At 41.8% G+C, this 20981-nt stretch overlaps 1 protein-coding gene across 1 annotated transcript in view; it reads left to right on the forward strand.

The window, feature by feature from the left end:
* Nucleotides 1-20981, forward strand: part of PCSK6 (proprotein convertase subtilisin/kexin type 6) — a 742641-nt gene that overhangs the window by 230829 nt on the left and 490831 nt on the right. Inside the window, exon 6 of the mRNA XM_053717589.1 lies at nt 8755-8843. Coding sequence (XP_053573564.1) covers nt 8755-8843 — 89 coding nt within the window. The remainder of the gene's footprint in view (nt 1-8754; nt 8844-20981) is intronic.

The following is a 20981-nucleotide window of genomic DNA, read 5'->3' on the forward strand; positions in this document are numbered from 1 at the left end:
ATGGAGCTTCTGTAGATCAGCTTTGCAAGGCTGCGACTTGGTCATCTTTGCATACTTTTTGTAAATTTTACAAATTTGATACTTTTGCTTCCGCAGAGGCTTGTTTTGGGAGACAGGTTCTTCAAGCAGTGGTGCCTTCTGTTTAGGTTAACTGTCGTGTCCCTCCCTTATTATCCGTGTCCTCTAGCTTGGGTATTGGTTCCCAACAGTAATTAATATGATCCGTAGACTCACCGTGTCATTAGAAAGAAAATATTATTTATTCTTACCTGATAAATTTATTTATTTCTTGACACGGTGAGTCCACGGCCCACCCTGTTTTTCAGACAGTTTGTTTTTCTATAAACTTCAGGCACCTTTGCACCTTAAATTACTTCCTTTCTCCTTTCCCTTTGGTCAAATGACTGGGGATTGTGGGTAGGGGGAGTGGTATTTAACAGCTTTTGCTGTGGTGCTCTTTGCCTCCTCCTGCTGGTCAGGAGAGATATATTCCCAACAGTAATTAAGATGATCCGTGGACTCACCGTGTCAAGAAATAAATAAATGTATCGGTTAAGAATAAATTATGTTTTTGCAATAAGTTTCTTAAAATGCCTATCGGCTTTATATTGATTACTAAATACATCCGTTAGATCAAGATGGCAAAATGTCTAAAACGTTTGAAAAAAATTGTAGTATACAGATGAAGTTCTGGTGCATGATTCCATCAGTGTACATTAACCCTGTCATATAGGATAATAGTGCAGTGCAGTTATTAAGTGAGTCAGTAACTAAGGTTAACTTTCATTCTAAGCATATCTCCCATTCTCTGTTTTCTAGATGCCCTTGTTAGGCATGTTGTTGTTTACATCCTATAATATAAAAGACCAAGTGTGTTTGTCCGAAGCTGTCATGCGCAGTAGAGACTGTGCGAGGACAAACACACCTGGCCTTCAATAGACTGAGCTGGTATCTGGGGCCGACCAGGCATTACAGGGGGCGGGGCCGTGCGGTCGTGAAAGAGAGTTCAAAAGAGGGGGAATACAGAGAGAGCAAAAGAGGGGGGGATAGAGAGAGCGCAAAAGAGAGGGGGGATAGAGAGAGAGCAAAAGAGGGGGGATATAGAGAGCAGAAGAGGGGGGAGAGAGACGGCAAAAGAGGAGCGGGGAGAGAGACGGCAAAAGAGGAGCGGGGAGAGAGACGGCAAAAGAGGAGGGGGGGGGAGAGACGGCAAAAGAGGAGGGGGGGAGAGAGACGGCAAAAGAGGAGTGGGGGGAGAGAGACGGCAAAAGAGGAGGGGGGGAGAGAGACGGCAAAAGAGGAGGGGGGGAGAGAGACGGCAAAAGAGGAGGGGGGAGAGAGACGGCAAAAGAGGAGGGGGGGAGAGAGACGGCAAAAGAGGAGGGGGGAGAGAGACGGCAAAAGAGGAGGGGGGGAGAGAGACGGCAAAAGAGGAGGGGGGAGAGAGACGGCAAAAGAGGAGGGGGGAGAGAGACGGCAAATTTAGAAACCTAGGTTCCAGGATGGCAGTACTCATAATCAGAGGGGAGGTGCATGAAATGTATTTAGTTTGTAATGTTTCTTTAAAGGGACTTTAAACTGCTGGGTACAAATATAGTAGCATGATTAACTACCATGCTATTTTTCCGCCTACCTGCAGCTCTTATTTTAATCTATTACAGAAGACAGTTGATAAAGCTCTGCATCTTTATACTGGGCACACTTGTAGCACACTTATTTTTACATCCTGTGATAGAAGCAATGCAACTTTCACACATCTGTGACAATGCTGGCTTTTTTCTAGCTATACCTTGCACCTTGGGCTAACTTTAACAATAGAAAGAGGAAGCTTTACATTTGTGCTGTTAATTTATACAGTTTTAAAGATATGTTACAAATATAAAAAAATCCCTTAGTACTATTTAGAGCATTAAAACCATTGCTAAAATGTATAGCTCCTGCTTTGTATTGTTCATGCTAAACTGAAATGCATTATATGGCTTGTCAAGAAGACTCCAACATCACTGATCTGTGAACAGGGTGCAAGAATTTCTAAACTCCAAGATGGCAGAATTTTACTTATCAGCACCTGAAGAAGACTAAAATTACATAAGAGATTTCTCCAACATAGGTGTGTCCGGTCCACGGCGTCATCCTTACTTGTGGGATATTCTCTTCCCCAACAGGAAATGGCAAAGAGCCCAGCAAAGCTGGTCACATGATCCCTCCTAGGCTCCGCCTTCCCCAGTCATTCTCTTTGCCGTTGCACAGGCAACATCTCCACGGAGATGGCTTAGAGTTTTTTGGTGTTTAAATGTAGTTTTTATTCTTCAATCAAGAGTTTGTTATTTTAAAATAGTGCTGGTATGTACTATTTACTCTGAAACAGAAAAAGAGATGAAGATTTCTGTTTGTAAGAGGAAAATGATTTTAGCAACAGTTACTAAAATCGATGGCTGTTTCCACACAGGACTGTTGAGAGGAATTAACTTCAGTTGGGGGAAACAGTGAGCAGACTTTTGCTGCTTGAGGTATGACACATTTCTAACAAGACTTGGTAATGCTGGAAGCTGTCATTTTCCCTATGGGATCCGGTAAGCCATTTTTATTAAATAAGAATAAAGGGCTTCACAAGGGCTTTAAAGACTGGTAGACATTTTTCTGGGCTAAAACAATTGATTTATAAGCATTTTTAATAGTTTATAGCTTTGAGGAGTTATTTTATTCTTGGGAATTATGTTAAATAAACGGCAGGCACTGTATTGGACACCTTTTTCACTGGGGGCCTTCTCTAATCATAGGCAGAGCCTCATTTTCGCGCCACTAATGCGCAGTTGTTTTTGGGAAGCAAGGCATGCAGATGCATGTGTGAGGAGCTCAGATACATAGAAAAAGCTTACTGAAGGCGTCATTTGGTATCGTATTCCCCTCTGGGCTTGGTTGGGTCTCAGCAAAGCAGATACCAGGGACTGTATAGGGGTTAAATATAAAAACGGCTCCGGTTCCGTTATTTTAAGAGTTAAAGCTTTCAAATTTGGTGTGAAATACTTTTAAGGCTTTAAGACACTGTGGTGAAATTTTGGTGAATTTTGAACAATTCCTTCATACTTTTTCACATATTCAGTAATAAAGTGTGTTCAGTTTAAAATTTAAAGTGACAGTAACGGTTTTATTTTAAAACGTTTTTTGTTCTTTGTTATCAAGTTTATGCCTGTTTAACATGTCTGAACTATCAGATAGACTATGTTCTGTATGTGAGGAAGCCAAGGTTCCTTCTCATTTAAATAGATGTGATGTATGTGACAAACAATTTAGAGAAAATGATGCCCAAGATGATTCCTCAAGTGAGGGGAGTAAGCATGGTACTGCATCATCCCCTCCTTCGTCTACGCCAGTCTTGCCCACACAGGAGGCCCCTAGTACATCTAGTGCGCCAATACTCCTTACTATGCAACAATTAACGGCTGTAATGGATAATTCTATCAAAAACATTTTAGCCAAAATGCCCACTTATCAGCGAAAGCGCGACTGCTCTGTTTTAGAAAATACTGAAGAGCATGAGGACGCTGATAATGGTTCTGACATGCCCCTACACCAGTCTGAGGGGGCCAGGGAGGTTTTGTCTGAGGGAGAAATTTCAGATTCAGGGAAAATTTCTCAACAAGCTGAACCTGATGTGATTACATTCAAATTTAAATTGGAACATCTCCGCGCTCTGCTTAAGGAGGTGTTATCTACTCTGGATGATTGTGACAATTTGGTCATTCCAGAGAAATTATGTAAGATGGACAAGTTCCTAGAGGTCCCGGGGCCCCCCGAAGCTTTTCCTATACCCAAGCGGGTGGCGGACATTGTTAACAAAGAATGGGAAAGGCCCGGCATACCTTTTGTCCCTCCCCTATATTTAAGAAATTGTTTCCTATGGTCGACCCCAGAAAGGACTTATGGCAGACAGTCCCCAAGGTCGAGGGGGCGGTTTCTACTCTAAACAAACGCACTACTATCCCTATAGAAGATAGTTGTGCTTTCAAAGATCCTATGGATAAAAAATTAGAGGGTTTGCTTAAAAAGATGTTTGTTCAGCAAGGTTACCTTCTACAACCAATTTCATGCATTGTTCCTGTCACTACAGCAGCGTGTTTCTGGTTCGATGAACTAGAAAAGTCGCTCAATAAAGATTCTTCTTATGAGGAGATTATGGACAGAGTTCACGCTCTTAAATTGGCTAACTCTTTTACTTTAGACGCCACTTTGCAATTGGCTAGATTAGCGGTGAAAAATTCAGGGTTTGCTATTGTGGCGCGCAGAGCGCTTTGGCTAAAATCTTGGTCAGCGGATGCGTCTTCCAAGAACAAATTGCTTAACATACCTTTCAAGGGGAAAACGCTGTTTGGCCCTGACTTGAAAGAGATTATTTCAGATATCACTGGGGGTAAGGGCCACGCCCTTCCTCAGGATAGGTCTTTTAAGGCTAAAAATAAACCAAATTTTCGTCCCTTTCGCAGAAACGGACCGGCCCAAGTTCTACATCCTCTAAGCAAGAGGCTAAAACTTCTCAAACCAAGCCAGCCTGTAGGCCAATGCAAGGCTGGAACAAAGGTAAGCAGGCCAAGAAACCTGCCACTGCTACCAAGACAGCATGAGATGTTGGCCCCCGATCCGGGACCGGATCTGGTGGGGGGCAGACTTTCTCTCTTCGCTCAGGCTTGGGCAAGAGATGTTCTGGATCCTTGGGCGCTAGAAATAGTCTCCCAAGGTTATCTTCTGGAATTCAAGGAGCTACCCCCAAGGGGGAGGTTCCACAGGTCTCAATTGTCTTCAGACCACATAAAAAGACAGGCATTCTTACATTGTGTAGAAGACCTGTTAAAAATGGGAGTGATTCATCCTGTTCCATTAGGAGAACAAGGGATGGGATTCTACTCCAATCTGTTCATAGTTCCCAAAAAAGAGGGAACATTCAGACCAATCTTAGATCTCAAGATCCTAAACAAATTTCTCAAGGTTCCATCGTTCAAAATGGAAACCATTCGGACAATTCTTCCTACCATCCAGGAAGGTCAATTCATGACCACGGTGGATTTAAAGGATGCGTATCTACATATTCCTATCCACAAGGAACATCATCGGTTCCTAAGGTTCGCCTTTCTGGACAAGCATTACCAGTTTGTGGCACTTCCATTCGGATTAGCCACTGCTCCAAGAATTTTCACAAAGGTACTAGGGTCCCTTCTAGCGGTGCTAAGACCAAGGGGCATTGCAGTAGTACCTTACTTGGACGACATACTGATTCAAGCGTCGTCTCTACCACAAGCAAAGGCTCATACGGACATTGTCCTGGCCTTTCTCAGATCTCACGGGTGGAAAGTGAACGTAGAAAAAAGCTCTCTATCTCCGTCAACAAGAGTTCCCTTCTTGGGAACAATAATAGACTCCTTAGAAATGAGGATTTTTCTGACAGAGGCCAGAAAATCAAAACTTCTAAGCTCTTGTCAAGTACTTCATTCTGTTCTTCTTCCTTCCATAGGGCAGTGCATGGAAGTAATAGGTTTGATGGTCGCGGCAATGGACATAGTTCCTTTTGCGCGAATTCATCTAAGACCATTACAACTGTGCATGCTCAGTCAGTGGAATGGGTATTATACAGACTTGTCTCCGACGATACAAGTAGATCAGAGGACCAGAGATTCACTCCGTTGGTGGCTGACCCTGGACAACCTGTCACAAGGGATGAGCTTCCGCAGACCAGAGTGGGTCATTGTCACGACCGACGCCAGTCTGGTGGGCTGGGGCGCGGGCTGGGAACCCCTGAAAGCTCAGGGTCTTTGGTCTCGGGAAGAATCTCTTCTCCCGATAAATATTCTGGAACTGAGAGCGATATTCAATGCTCTCAAGGCTTGGCCTCAGCTAGCAAAGGCCAAATTCATACGGTTTCAATCAGACAACATGACGACTGTTGCGTATATCAACCATCAGGGGGGAACAAGGAGTTCCCTGGCGATGGAAGAAGTGACCAAAATAATTCAATGGGCGGAGACTCACTCCTGCCACTTGTCTGCAATCCACATCCCAGGAGTGGAAAATTGGGAAGCGGATTTTCTGAGTCGTCAGACATTTCATCCGGGGGAGTGGGAACTCCATCCGGAAATCTTTGCCCAAATAATTCAATTGTGGGGCATTCCAGACATGGATCTGATGGCGTCTCGTCAGAACTTCAAGGTTCCTTGCTACGGGTCCAGATCCAGGGATCCCAAGGCGACTCTAGTGGATGCACTAGTAGCATCTTGGAGCTTCAACCTAGCTTATGTGTTCCCACCGTTTCCTCTCATTCCCAGGCTGGTAGCCAGGATCAAACAGGAGAGGGTATCGGTGATCTTGATAGCTCCTGCGTGGCCACGCAGGACTTGGTATGCAGATCTGGTTAATATGTCATCGGCTCCTCCATGGAAGCTACCCTTGAGACAGGACCTTCTTGTTCAAGGTCCGTTCGAACATCCGAATCTGGCCTCACTCCAACTGACTGCTTGGAGATTGAACGCTTGATTTTATCAAAGCGAGGGTTCTCAGATTCTGTCATTGATACTCTTGTTCAGGCTAGAAAGCCTGTAACTAGAAAAATCTACCATAAAATATGGAAAAAATATATCTGTTGGTGTGAATCTAAAGGATTCCCATGGAACAAGATAAAAATTCCTAAGATTCTATCCTTTCTTCAAGAAGGTTTGGAGAAAGGATTATCTGCAAGTTCTTTGAAGGGACAGATTTCTGTTTTATCTGTTTTACTTCACAAAAAGCTGGCGGCTGTGCCAGATGTTCAAGCTTTTGTTAAGGCTCTGGTTAGAATCAAGCCTGTTTACAAACCTTTGACTCCTCCTTGGAGTCTCAATTTAGTTCTTTCAGTTCTTCAGGGGGTTCCGTTTGAACCCCTACATTCTGTTGATATCAAGTTATTATCTTGGAAAGTTTTGTTTTTGGTTGCAATTTCTTCTGCTAGAAGAGTTTCAGAGTTATCTGCTCTGCAGTGTTCTCCTCCTTATCTGGTGTTCCATGCAGATAAGGTGGTGTTGCGTACTAAACCTGGTTTTCTTCCGAAAGTTGTTTCTAACAAAAATATTAACCAGGAGATAGTTGTGCCTTTGTGTCCGAATCCAGTTTCAAAGAAGGAACGTTTGTTGCACAATTTGGATGTAGTTCGTGCTCTAAAATTCTATTTAGAGGCTACAAAGGATTTCAGACAAACATCTTCCTTGTTTGTTGTTTATTCTGGTAAAAGGAGAGGTCAAAAAGCAACTTCTACCTCTCTCTCTTTTTGGCTTAAAAGCATCATCAGATTGGCTTATGAGACTGCCGGATGGCAGCCTCCTGAAAGAATCACAGCTCATTCCACTAGGGCTGTGGCTTCCACATGGGCCTTCAAGAACGAGGCTTCTGTTGATCAGATATGTAAGGCAGCGACTTGGTCTTCACTGCACACTTTTACCAAATTTTACAAATTTGATACTTTTGCTTCTTCTGAGGCTATTTTTGGGAGAAAGGTTTTGCAAACCGTGGTGCCTTCCATCTAGGTGACCTGATTTGCTCCCTCCCATCATCCGTGTCCTAAAGCTTTGGTATTGGTTCCCACAAGTAAGGATGACGCCGTGGACCGGACACACCTATGTTGGAGAAAACAGAATTTATGTTTACCTGATAAATTACTTTCTCCAACGGTGTGTCCGGTCCACGGCCCGCCCTGGTTTTTTAATCAGGTTTGATGATTTATTTTCTCTAACTACAGTCACCACGGTATCATATGATTTCTCCTATGCAAATATTCCTCCTTTACGTCGGTCGAATGACTGGGGAAGGCGGAGCCTAGGAGGGATCATGTGACCAGCTTTGCTGGGCTCTTTGCCATTTCCTGTTGGGGAAGAGAATATCCCACAAGTAAGGATGACGCCGTGGACCGGACACACCGTTGGAGAAAGTAATTTATCAGGTAAACATAAATTCTGTTTTTAAGAGAGCTACAGGTGCAGGAGGAAAACCTTCAGCATGGTGAGTAGTAACTATGCAAATGTAGTTGTACCCAGCAGTTTAGTGTCCCTTTAAGCTCTTTATTAAAGGGACAGTATACTCTAGATTTTTTTTTTGTTAAAAAAGATAGATAATCCCTTTTTATTACCCATTCCCCAAGTTTGCATAACCAACACATTTATATCAATATTCTTTTTAACTCTGTGTATAAAAGCCTCTGCAGACTTCCCCCTTAGTTCGGTTCTTTTGACAGACTTTCATTTTAGCCAATCAGTGTTGACTCCTAGTTAACTCCACATGTATGAGCACAATGTTTATATGGAACACATGAGCTAACACCCTGTAGCTGTGGAAAACTGTCAACATGCCCTGACATAAGAGGTGGCCTACAAGGGCTTAGAAATTAGCATATGAGCCTATCTAGATTAAGCTTTCAACTAAGAATACCAAGAAAACAAATTTGATGATATAAGTAAATTGGAAAGTTGTTTAAAATGACATGCCCTATCTGAATCATGCAAGTTTTATTTTGACTAGATTGTCCCTTTTAATGTTGGATATGATGGATATTTGTCAATTTTTGTCACTTTCCCAATCCCAAATATTTCATTAAGTATGACTTATGCAGTTTAATGATATCTGAAATAGTTATAAAGTTTACCTTTTTCTCTAAATGTATTTAAGGTCCTGTTTGCTCTTGGAGAGGAATTGGACTCAACCCAAGCAATTTATATAATGTAGCCTCTCTTCTTTATCTAGACATGGCACTCGTTGTGCAGGTGAAGTTGCAGCCTCTGCCAACAACTCATACTGCATTGTGGGCATTGCATACAATGCCAGGATAGGAGGTAAGCTGGGTCTATATATACTGTTTGAGCATTTTAATATGGAGAATGTTCTATGTTATTGTAAAATTTTCTATTATTGAGTAAATGTTCCATATTGGACCAGGTTAATTTTTTTCGTAGGAAGTGAAGAGAGAGAGGTAAACATTAATTATGATGCTATACACATGCTTAAATTAAAGGGATAGTAAACACCAAAAATGTTGTTGTTGTTGTTGTTTAAAGATAGATAATCCCTTTATTTACCATTCCCCAGTTTTCCATAGCCAAAATTGTTATAGAAACTTACTTTTTTTTACCTCTAATTACTTTGTATCTAAGCTTCTGTTGACGGCCTCCTTATCTCTGATCTTTTGACAGGCATGCATTTCAGGCAATTAGTGCTAACTCTTAAATAACTTCACGTGCGTGAGCACAGTGTTATCTATATGAAACACATGAACTAATGCCCTCATTCTCTTCTTTATTGTGGTCCTAGAGGGTTGCAGGAGGAGGCATTAAGGGTTTATTCCTGGGCAGATGCGTTTTAGTAAGCTTATGCCCTTTTCTGCAGGCTTTTGTTACTTTCTGCTCTTTATGCATTGTGTGGCCCTGAATTGGGTGGTGCCATCTTGGATGAGGGAGAAGGTCAGTGTATGCAGTAGACATGTGCAACGCTAAAAATTTCATTTTCATTAGTTAAATAATTTTGTTTCGGCAAATTAGTTTAGTTTAGTTAAGTTTAAAAAAAAAAAATATATATATATAGTTTCGGAAAATTTGTTATTCGTATGCATTATGCTATTCTGAAGTTTAGAATAGAATAATGCATATGAATAAAGAAAGTATCCGAAAAAAACGATGTAACATAACTAATATGCCGGCGATTGCCAAAACAAAAGTATCCAAAACTGCCGCTGCCGACACTAAATAAAGTTAATAACCCCTAAACCGCTGTCCCCCACATTGCCAACACTAGCTTAACCTATTAACCACTAAACCGCTGTCCCCCACATCGCCAACACTAAGTAAACCTATTAACCCCTAAACCCCCGTTCCCAAATATCGCCAACACTAACTAAACCTATTAACCCCTAAACTGCCGGCCCCCACATGGCAACAACCTAAATTAAACTATTAACCCCTAAACCTTACACCCCCTAACTTTAACATAATTTAAATAGACCTAAATTAAAGTTACAATTATTAACTAACTACCTAGTTAAAAATAAATACAAACTTACCTGTGAAATAAAAATAAAACCTAACATTACTTAAAATAAAAAAACCTAACCTTATTTAAAAAAAAAAAAAAAAAATTTGATTTGAACAGCCAATAGGATTTAAGCAACTCTCATTCCTATTGGCTGATTTTAATTTTTCAGCCAATAAAAATGCAACGGTACCCCAATTTAAAAGGGGTACCTTGCTTTGAATCAGTGTGCGGCGGACGATCGCATGAAGAGGGACCTCCACGTCCAACTGATGGACCTCCGCACATCCACCAATCGCTCCGCCTGGATGAAGATACAAGTTTCCGGCCCCGCGATGGATACAGATGGAGCCGTCTGGATGAAGATCTTTTGCTGGAATAAAGCAACTTTGAGTAACGATTTTGGGGTTAGTGTTAGGTATGTTTTTTTTTTTTTGTGGTGTGTTTTTTTTATTTTTTTATTTTAATGGGCTGAAAATGAGCCAATGCCCTTTTCAGGTCAATGGGTAGATTAGGTTTTTTTAGTTAGGTTTCTATTTTATTTTGGGGTGTGGGGGTTTGTAATGTTAGGGGGTGTTTTTTTTTTGTTTGCAAAAGAGCTAGTAACTTTAGGGCAATCATTTGTTAATGTTGGAAAATACTGAACCTGGTCACCAGGTGGAGGCAAAGACACCCCAGCCAAAGGCTTAAATACCTCTCGCACTTCCCCCATCCCCCAGTCATTCTTTGCCTTTCGTCACAGGAGGATGGCAGAGAAGTGTCCAGAAGATTTCAGAGTAGTTCCTTAGGAAGGGTGTCTGCCCTTCAATATGGGACTGGAGTTTTAAGTAGTCTTGTCAGCCTCTCTGAGAGCATTGACGAAAGTCTGGAGATGCAGGGGGAGTCTTTCTGCGAACCCATTCTGACTGCCTGCAAACAGCTCCTAAGTAATGTGTTGACGAGTTTCACTGCCTGCTTGTTTTCTCACTCAAGTTCATGTGAGGAGCGATGTTACAAGACTGTCACACTTAAGTTGAGAGGCTGTGATTCTGTTCCACAGCATGGATTCTGTTAAGATCATTAAAAAATTTTTATATATGTTGAAAACGCTAGAAGACAGGGTCACAGTGTGGCTCCTTTTATCTTAATAGGATCATGGGTTAATATCTCCTGAGGGGGATTATTGAACAGTGGGGATTAATCAAATGTGAAGCTTTGATTTTATGCTGCTTATGTGTGAGATTTATTGCGCTCCTAGACTTATGTGGCTGGAACGCACAGGTTTTCACTTTCAGTGCTGTGCAGCTTGGCACTCTTTTTCTCATAGCAGGGGCGGTCCTGCCTTGCGCACCATGTGACCGGGAGTGGTCTCGCTTTAATTTCCTCTTTCCTGACTGAGCTGGCTATCTGAGAAGACACTTTTTTTTTTTTTCTATGTATTGTCTGGGTCTAGGAGGTGGGGAGTGCCCCAGCCATTGGGAGTATAAAGGTGCAGTTTTTGAGAAATAAAGAGTTTATTTTCTCTATCCTGCTGTCATTAGCTTAAGCTATGGAGGATTCTGATATATTAGAGGGTACTCACTCTATTCCAAATAGTAATACCTGTTTATTGTGAGGAGGCCTTGGTATGCCTGCCCTCTCAATTATGTTCCACATGCCTTGACAATATTATTCGGTCAAAGAAGGTTAACCCTTTTAGTACCACTGAGCTGTCCACCTCTGAGGACTCGCCATCACGTGAGGTACATTATCTTCTTTTACACATGCAGCTTCCCGTAGCACGCTTGATCCTCCATCTGGAGGGGGCCTTTTACCACCAGACTTTACCTCTCACTTAAAGGCGGTGGTGTCTGAGGCCCTCAGTGCTTTACCTCGCCCTGAAAGGTTAAACATAGCTCTCCTGCCCCGGGGTGGTCATGTAATTTATTAGATTTAACTGCTCTGTCTGTTATCCGAGGATGAGTTGCTCTCTGAGGCTTTAGAGGATGGACTTTCTGGGATGGAGTCTGTTGCCTCTAAGCCTCCTGTTGCGGATGAACCAGCCTTTAGATTTAAGATTGAACACTTAAGTTTTCTTCTAAAAGAAGTCCTGTCTACATTAAAAGGTTCATCAGGCAGCTTGGCCCCTGGAACCTCTGATTCCTAAATTAGACAGAGTTTACGAGGACAGGGTAGTACCTTTTTTAACTTTTCCTGTGCCTGTATAGATGGTGAACATTATTAAGAATGAATGGGACAGAATTGGATCTTCCTTTTCCCCTTCATCTTCCTTAAGAAATTATTTCCAGTCCCGGACGCTCAATTGGCGTTGTGGGGTTCCGTCCCTAAGGTGGAGTCCCGATGGAAACTCATCTAAGAAAGATGTTTCAACATACGGGATATTTTGTTTCAACTAGCAATGGCTGTTGCTGCGGTTGCTATAGTAGATACCTACTGGTGCGACTCCTTATTGGAATTAATCTAGGTAGAGGGTCCCCTTGACCTTATCCAGGAAAGAATTAAGGCCTTGAGAATTGCTAATTCTTTTGTCTGTGATGCAAACATGCTGATTGTTCTGCGGATATGACTTCTAAGTCCAGACTTCTTTCCCTCCCCTTTAAGGGAAAGATGTTTTTTTTTTTTTATTAATATTTTTGAGGCTATAACATACGTTCCAAAAAAAGTGCCAAACAGATCATTGTCATACACAGCAAATCACACAAATATTATTATTGCAATTTTATAAGTGCAGCACAATTACAGAGTAACAGTAAGAAATGCACGTATTATGCTGAACTTTATAGTATGACATAGGTTACATTTCTCAACATATGGCTAGATGTGGTCTCAAATAGGCACTTATTGACTGTGATATTCTCTTTTTCATTTTATTTAAAGAGGGTACAATAAACAAAGGTAACCCCTACTTGCAGGTGTCAAGACTTATGAGCATAAAATCCCCTTAAAAGAGCTAATGGTCTCTTTTGGACCTTTAACAGTAGCGTGTATTAATAGGGGGGTATAGTAGGGGTCACTTATGAACATTGAGTATGCAGGGCCACTTTAGGACCCTTGATATATATACAGATTGAGTTGTAAACATAACAATTAAACTATAGTTACCTTTATGGCATTTAGAAAGTATATTTCTCAGTGAGAACAGCTGCTAAAACTATCAACATTGTATTTACCAAACCTCCAATCATGTTTACATAAAATAGTTCGCTTATCAACCTCATAGGCCCCTCTTGGACCCTATTTTTCTCAATAATATGACCCATGGGAAAATAATTTGAATAAACTAATCCCTTATCAGAGGCCACTCTTGGACCTCCTTATCCTCTGTGATATGTCATATGGGAAATAAGCTGTATGAACTAGTTATGAACATATGGTAAACAGATTTATTAACTAGTAGAGACCACAAAGAAAACAGATAGCTGCCTTAGTATCTAAGGAGTAATCACTGCTCTGATCACTCTTGGACCAGCTGGACTATTTAGATTGTATCACCAGTCTGTTGCTGAAAGGCTACTCTTGGACCACTAGGTAAGTTAATAGGTAGATTGTATACAGAAGCTTATAGCGAATATATAAGATTTATCTTAGATGAAGAACCACATTCTTATTTTAAGCATAGAGGTGTGCACTTTTACTATAGGTGTAACTATTAGAAATTAGAACACTCTAGGTAGATGTTAGTATACTAAACTTATACGAGAAATTATTTCTTGGCAAACATCCATAGTGGTAATTCAAGGTAATAACCCTGTAAGCACTTTTCCATAGTTTGAAACTTATCTATGACATAGAAGTAGCCTATTCACTCTCTACATAAATAGAGAAGAGTACATTCTGCAGTCACAACCGAAGCTTTAACATGTTAAAATATTTTAAAAGAAAAACGCCATCAGATGAATACTTTATCTATTATACCATAATTCCTTGCTACCCACAGAGGATGAAATTATTCTATTCCGTCTGCCAACGGAGCAGTACAGTGTTGAACCTATGGTCTTGCAGGACGCTCTGCAGGTTAGCGTATATTTACAATTGGTAAGAATGGAGCCATCATGTCCAGAAAAATGAAGGATCAAGCCAGGTGTATTAGAATTGACTAGTTATGCTACCATGCTATGTATTAATAAGGAGATCTGTGTTGAAAACTGCAATGCCTATGACTAGGGTCACTATTATGCAATACTGCAGAAAACAGCAAACATAGACATCTAGAGACACCAGGCCCGTGTTCAAGGTGTAGATGAGCACTCAGTCCGGTTAACCAATTCCCAATTTCTTACGTTGTGGAGCGGTAGAGGCATAACAGGGCTGAACAGGGTACAGAAGTGGTTGTCTGTAAGCTGTCCCATTGACTTCCGCAGAGAGCAGCTGTGAAGTTGACACCAACCAGGTGACTGGACGCTGACCGGGAAGTGCGGTCCCATGGCTCAAGAATCGCACTGGCTGTTTATCCTTTGCGTCTGGCAAAGACGATCCAGCTGCGATCACCGTATCTGCCGATTTTAGAGCCTCTTGATTCATCGACACACTGGGTAACAGTCATGTGATCTCATGCAATTTCCCTATCTGCTGTAATTCCCAGATCACTGCTAAGCCTATACATTGTATTTTCCCTGCAGACTTGTAGGTCATGTATTGCCTGTATAGGGCTGGTTAAATCTAAAGTGCACTCCTTCCCCCACCAAATATCTCTCCATGGCAAACTAACTCCTTCTCCAGAACAGAAAATTCCGGTTGTCCAAATGTATTAGACATTGCTAGCATCTTATTATTTCGACTAGTGTCCTCCGTAGGGGCCTGTATAAGCAAACTGGTCTCATCAGCGTTCTCCTCATTATAGGAAGCCAGTTGAGCAGGGCCTCTTTCCGTACATAGTTGCAGTTCACCTTGGGATGAGCTTATATCGAGTACTCCTTCCATTCCGTTTCTAGGTGTATACAGATCTGTTCATAACAATCATGAAGCATGTTCTCTATTGCGTGCAGCATCACGTGGTCATTTATCTCCATCTTTTTGTCGGTTAACTTTATAGTGAATCAATCCAAAAACAGGATTGCATAACCCCATAAACTGGGGGGGAGGGATATTGTGCAGCAGCCCCAGACCTACGCTGAACATTACACACAGGGTTCACTTTCAAAGCTGCAATGGAGTTAGGTCTGTGTGATAGTTACCGCATAGCTGTTCCAAAGAGCATAGGCGAGATTGCAATCAGTTTCTCCACTCTCGGGATGTTTAAAGATTCTGCCTGGGAAATTGCAGGAGCTTCATTAAGACGCGTCCTGCTGCAATGGAAGCAGGCTCCGCCCCCCCAAGGGAAAGATTTTATTTGGTCCAGGCCTGGACTCCATTATCTCTACGGTTATAGGGGGCAAGAGTGCCTTCCCTACAGCAAGATAAAAAGAGCAAGTCTAAGGGACAGGTTTCTTATTTTCGTTTCTTTCGTTCTGGTAAATCCCAAAGACAGCAGTCCTCCGCTAAGCCCGAGCAAACCAAGAGTACTTAGAAGCCGGCTCCGTCCTGGAATAAGTCCAAACAGAGCAAGAAGCCCGCCGAGACTAAATCGGCATAATGGGGCGACCCCCCCCCCATCTGTCTCTGGATCATGTAGGGGGCAGAATGTTGCTCTTTTCAGATGCTTGGTTCAGGGACGTGCTGGATCCATGGGTCCTGGAGGTCGTAGCTCAGGGATACAAGATAGGTTTCAAGTCTCATCAACCCAAGGGCAGATTTCTCCTCTCAATCCTGTCTTCCAGACAAGAAAAGAGAGAAGCCTTTCTGGGGTGCGTGCAGGATCTATCCTCCTTAGGAGAAATTGTCCCAGTGTCTATCGCAGAAAGAAGTTTGGGATACTATTCAAACCTTTTCAAGGTCCCAAAGAAGGAGGGAACTTTCCACCCGATTCTGGACCTAAAGTGCTTAAACAATTTTCTAAATGTCCCCTTGTTCAAAATGGAGACAATAAGGTCCATCCTTCCCTTAGTTCAGGATGGACAGTTCATGACCACTATAGATCTGAAGGATGCTTACCTTCACGTTCCAATCCACAAGGACCACTTCCAGTTTCTAAGGTTTGGGTTCCTGGACCAGCACTTCCAGTTCATTGCACTTCCGTTTGGTCTTGCTACTGCCCTAAGAAATTTTACGTAGGTTGTAGGGGCTCTTCTAGCCATTGCCAGAACCTGGGGTATAGCAGTAGCTCCCTACTTGGATGATATTGTGGTACAAGCACCATCTTTTCGTCTGGCGGAGGACAATTCGGAATCTCTTCTTGATCTTCTTCGATCTCATGGATGGAAGATAAAATTAGATATGAGTTCTCTTATCCCAAGTACCAGGGTGGAATTACTGGGTACTTCATATCCATGAGGATATTTCTAACAGACCAGAGACTTTGCAAGCTTAGCTTCAGCATACCTTGCCCTCCGGACCTCCTTAAGGCCCTCTGTGGCTTAGTGTATGGAGGTGATTGGTCTCATGGTGTCCAGCAAGGACATCATTCCCTTTGCCAGGTTCCATCTAAGACTGTTGCAACTGCATGTCCTGAGGGACATCCTTCTTAAGACCATCCTGGGAGACTGTGACTACAGACGCAAGTCTATCGGGATGGGGAGCTGTTTGGGCTGCCAAGAAGGCTCAGGGTCTATGGACTATGGAGGAATGCTCCCTCCTGATCAACATTCTGGAACTTCGGGCAATCTTCAATGCTCTGAAGGCTTTGCCACTTCTGGGTTCATCCCATTTTATCAGATTCCAATCAGACAATATAACCTCGGTGACTTACATCAACCATCAGGGTGGAACGCGAAGCTCCCTAGCAATGAGGGAAGTATCTCAGATTCTGGAGTTGGCGGAGGCCCACAGCTGTTCGCTGTTAGTGATTCACATTGCCAGGATCCTATAGTTTCTCCAGGATGAACTAGAGAAGGGTCTTTCTGCCAGTTCCCTGAGGGGACAGATTTTGGCCCAGTCTGTTTTACTGCACAAGATGCTCTGAGCTTCTAGATGTACAGTCCTTTAAGGCTTTGACTTGGATCAGACCTGGGTTTAGCTCTAAGGCTCCATCTTGGAGTCTAAATCTTGTTCTTAAGGTTTTGCAACGGGCTCCATTTGAGCCTATGCATAAAGTTGACATTAAATTGTTGTCCTGGAAGGTTCTTTTTCTACTAGCTATTGCTTCTGCGTGCAGAGTATCTGAGATTTCTGCTTTGCAATGTGAGCCTCCTTATCTGGTTCCATTCTGATAAGGCTGTCCTACGTACTAAGTTAGGTTTTCTTCCTAAGGTCGTGTCAGACTGCAACATCAATCTAGAGATTGTGGTTCCTTCCTTGTGTCCCAATCCTCCTTCGAAGGAACGTTTGCTTCATAATTCGGATGTGGTTCGCGCCTTGAAGTTCTATCTTCAGGCTACTAAGGATTTTAGACCAACTTCCTTGTTTGTTTATTTCGGGAAGCGTAAGGGTCAGAAGGTTTCTTCGACTTCGTCTTTTTGGTTAAGGAGTGTTATACGCTTTGCTTATGAGACAGCAAGACATAAACAACATTATTACGGCTCATTCTACTAGAACAGTGGCTTCCTCTTGGGCCTTTAAGAACGAGGCCTCTCTGGATCAGATTTGTAAGGCGGCTACCTGGTCCTCCTTACATACTTTTTCTAAATTTTACAAGTTTGATGCTTTTGCTTCGGCTGAAGCAGCTTTTGGGAAAGAGGTTTTGCAGGCTGTGGTGCCCTCAGATTAGTGTCCGCCTCTCTTTTTGTTCCTCCCATCATCATTGTGTCCCCTAGAGCTTGGGTATAGTTTTCCCAACAGTAAGGAATGATGCCCTAGACTCTCCTTACATTAAGAAGGAAAACATAAATTATGCTTACTTGATCATTTCATTTCCTTCTGTATAAGGAGAATTCACGGCCCCCACCCGTGTTCTCCGATGGGCGGCCCTCTAAATTATATATTTTTTTTCTGGCACCTTTTATACTCTGATATTTATCCTACTGTTCCTTTTTCCCTCGGCAGAATGACTGGGGGAAGTGGGAGGGGTATTTAAGCCTTTGGCTGGGGTGTCTCTGCCTCCTCCTGGTGGCCAGGTTCAATATTTCCCAACAGTAAGGAATGATGCAGTGGACTCTCCTTATACAGAAAGAAATGAAATTATCAGGTAAGCATAATTTTTTTTTTTTTGTAATGGTAGTTTTTTTTTATTTTTTGTAATTGTAGTTTTAATTTTTTCGTAATCTTAGGTTTTGTATTTTTAGTAATGTTAGGTTTTATTAGTTTAAGCTTTAGGTTTTATTTTTATTTCACAGGTAAGTTTGTATTTATTTTAACTAGGTAGTTAGTAAATGGTTATATTGTAGCTAGCTTAGATTTTTTTTATTTTACAAGCTAAATTTGTATTTATTTTTAAATAGGTACTTAGTTAATAATTGTAACTTTAATTTAGGTCTATTGTAATTATGTTAAAGTTAGGGGGTGTTAGGTTTAGGGGCTAATATAGTTTAATTTAGGTTGTTGCGATGTGGGGGGTGGCAGTTTAGGGGTTAATAGATTTAGTTAGTGTTGGCGTTGTGGGTGTATGGAGGTTTAGGGGTTAATAGGTTTAGTTAGTGTTGGCAATGTTTGGGAACAGCAGTTTAGGGGTTAATAGGTTTAGTTAGTGTTGGCAATGTTTGGGAATGGTGGTTTAGGGGTTAATAGGTTAATTTAGTTTTTCAGTAAATGTCGGCGATGTCAGAACTGTGGTTTGGGGGTTAATAGGTGTAGTTAGTGTTGGCGATGTTTGGGAACTACTGTTTAGGGGTTAATAGGTTTAGTTAGTGTCAGAACTGCGGTTTAGGGGTTAATAGGTTTAGTTAGTGTCGGGGAATGTCGATTTAGGGTTTAATAGCTTTATTTAGTGATTTAGTTAGTGTCAGAACTGCGGTTTTTAGTTATGGTGCTGATTCGGAATTTTGGATTCATTCGAATCTCTGAATCGGCTGAAAACAAATTTCGGCCGAAACAAATTGCACATGTCTACACTGTGTGCAGAATTATTAGGCAAATGAGTATTTTGACCACATCATCCTCTTTATGCATGTTGTCTTACTCCAAGCTGTATAGGCTCGAAAGCCTACTACCAATTAAGCATATTAGGTGATGTGCATCTATGTAATGAGAAGGGGTGTGGTCTAATGACATCAACACCCTATATCAGGTGTGCATAATTATTAGGCAACTTCCTTTCCTTTGGCAAAATGGGTCAAAAGAAGGACTTGACAGGCTCAGAAAAGTAAAAAATAGTGAGATATCTTGCAGAGGGATGCAGCACTCTTAAAATTGCAAAGCTTCTGAAGCGTGATCATCGAACAATCAAGCGTTTCATTCAAAATAGTCAACAGGGTCGCAAGAAGCGTGTGGAAAAACCAAGGCGCAAAATAACTGCCCATGAACTGAGAAAAGTCAAGCGTGCAGCTGCCAAGATGCCACTTGCCACCAGTTTGGCCATATTTCAGAGCTGCAACATCACTGGAGTGCCCAAAAGCACAAGGTGTGCAATACTCAGAGACATGGCCAAGGTAAGAAAGGCTGAAAGACGACCACCACTGAACAAGACACACAAGCTGAAACATCAAGACTGGGCCAAGAAATATCTCAAGACTGATTTTTCTAAGGTTTTATGGACTGATGAAATGAGAGTGAGTCTTGATGGGCCAGATGGATGGGCCCGTGGCTGGATTGGTAAAGGGCAGAGAGCTCCAGTCCGACTCAGACGCCAGCAAGGTGGAGGTGGAGTACTGGTTTGGGCTGGTATAATCAAAGATAAGCTTGTGGGGCTTTTTCGGATTGAGGATGGAGTCAAGCGCAACTCCCAGTCCTACTGCCAGTTTCTGGAAGACACCTTCTTCAAGCAGTGGTACAGGAAGAAGTCTGCATCCTTCAAGAAAAACATGATTTTCATGCAGGACAATGCTTCATCACACGCGTCCAAGTACTCCACAGCGTGGCTGGCAAGAAAGGGTATAAAAGAAGAAAATCTAATGACATGGCCTCCTTGTTCACCTGATCTGAACCCCATTGAGAACCTGTGGTCCATCATCAAATGTGAGATTTACAAGGAGGGAAAACAGTACACCTCTCTGAACAGTATCTGGGAGGCTGTGATTGCTGCTGCACGCAATGTTGATGGTGAACAGATCAAAACACTGACAGAATCCATGGATGGCAGGCTTTTGAGTGTCCTTGCAAAGAAAGGTGGCTATATTGGTCACTGATTTGTTTTTGTTTTGTTTTTGAATGTCAGAAATGTATATTTGTGAATGTTGAGATGTTATATTGGTTTCACTGGTAAAAATAAATAATTGAAATGGGTATATATTTGTTTTTTGTTAAGTTGCCTAATAATTATGCACAGTAATAGTCACCTGCACACACAGATATCCCCCTAAAATAGCTATAACTAAAAACAAACTAAAAACTATTTCCAAAACTATTCAGCTTTGATATTAATGAGTTTTTGGGTTCATTGAGAACATGGTTATTGTTCAATAATAAAATTAATCCTCAAAAATACAACTTGCCTAATAATTCTGCACTCCCTGTAGTATGCAGACCTAAATGAACTGGTCATGTCGGGTCACATAAGTGTGTACATTAACATGCCTCAGTCTGTTCATCCAGAGGGTCACTCTTTTTCTTCATATGGCAATAAAAAAAGGGAACACTTGGGCACATTTTAAATTTGTTTATGCCTCATGTTTAATTAAATTTCATATGATGGCTGACCTTGTTAAGTTTGCCTTTAAAGTAGAGTTGAATCAGTGTTCTAAAACTTTACATTGCGCATGATTTGCATAGTTGTATCTGGTATTTATACTAGACACCTTTTTATGCTTCTTTGTAGTCCTGGGACCAGAATACCATGATCTGCACACTATGCAATAATCATGTGTGGCACAAAATGCAGAGCCATTCCAACCACCTGCTATTTT

This window comes from Bombina bombina, chromosome 6, assembly GCF_027579735.1.
Source record: "Bombina bombina isolate aBomBom1 chromosome 6, aBomBom1.pri, whole genome shotgun sequence".
NCBI lineage: Eukaryota > Metazoa > Chordata > Amphibia > Anura > Bombinatoridae > Bombina > Bombina bombina.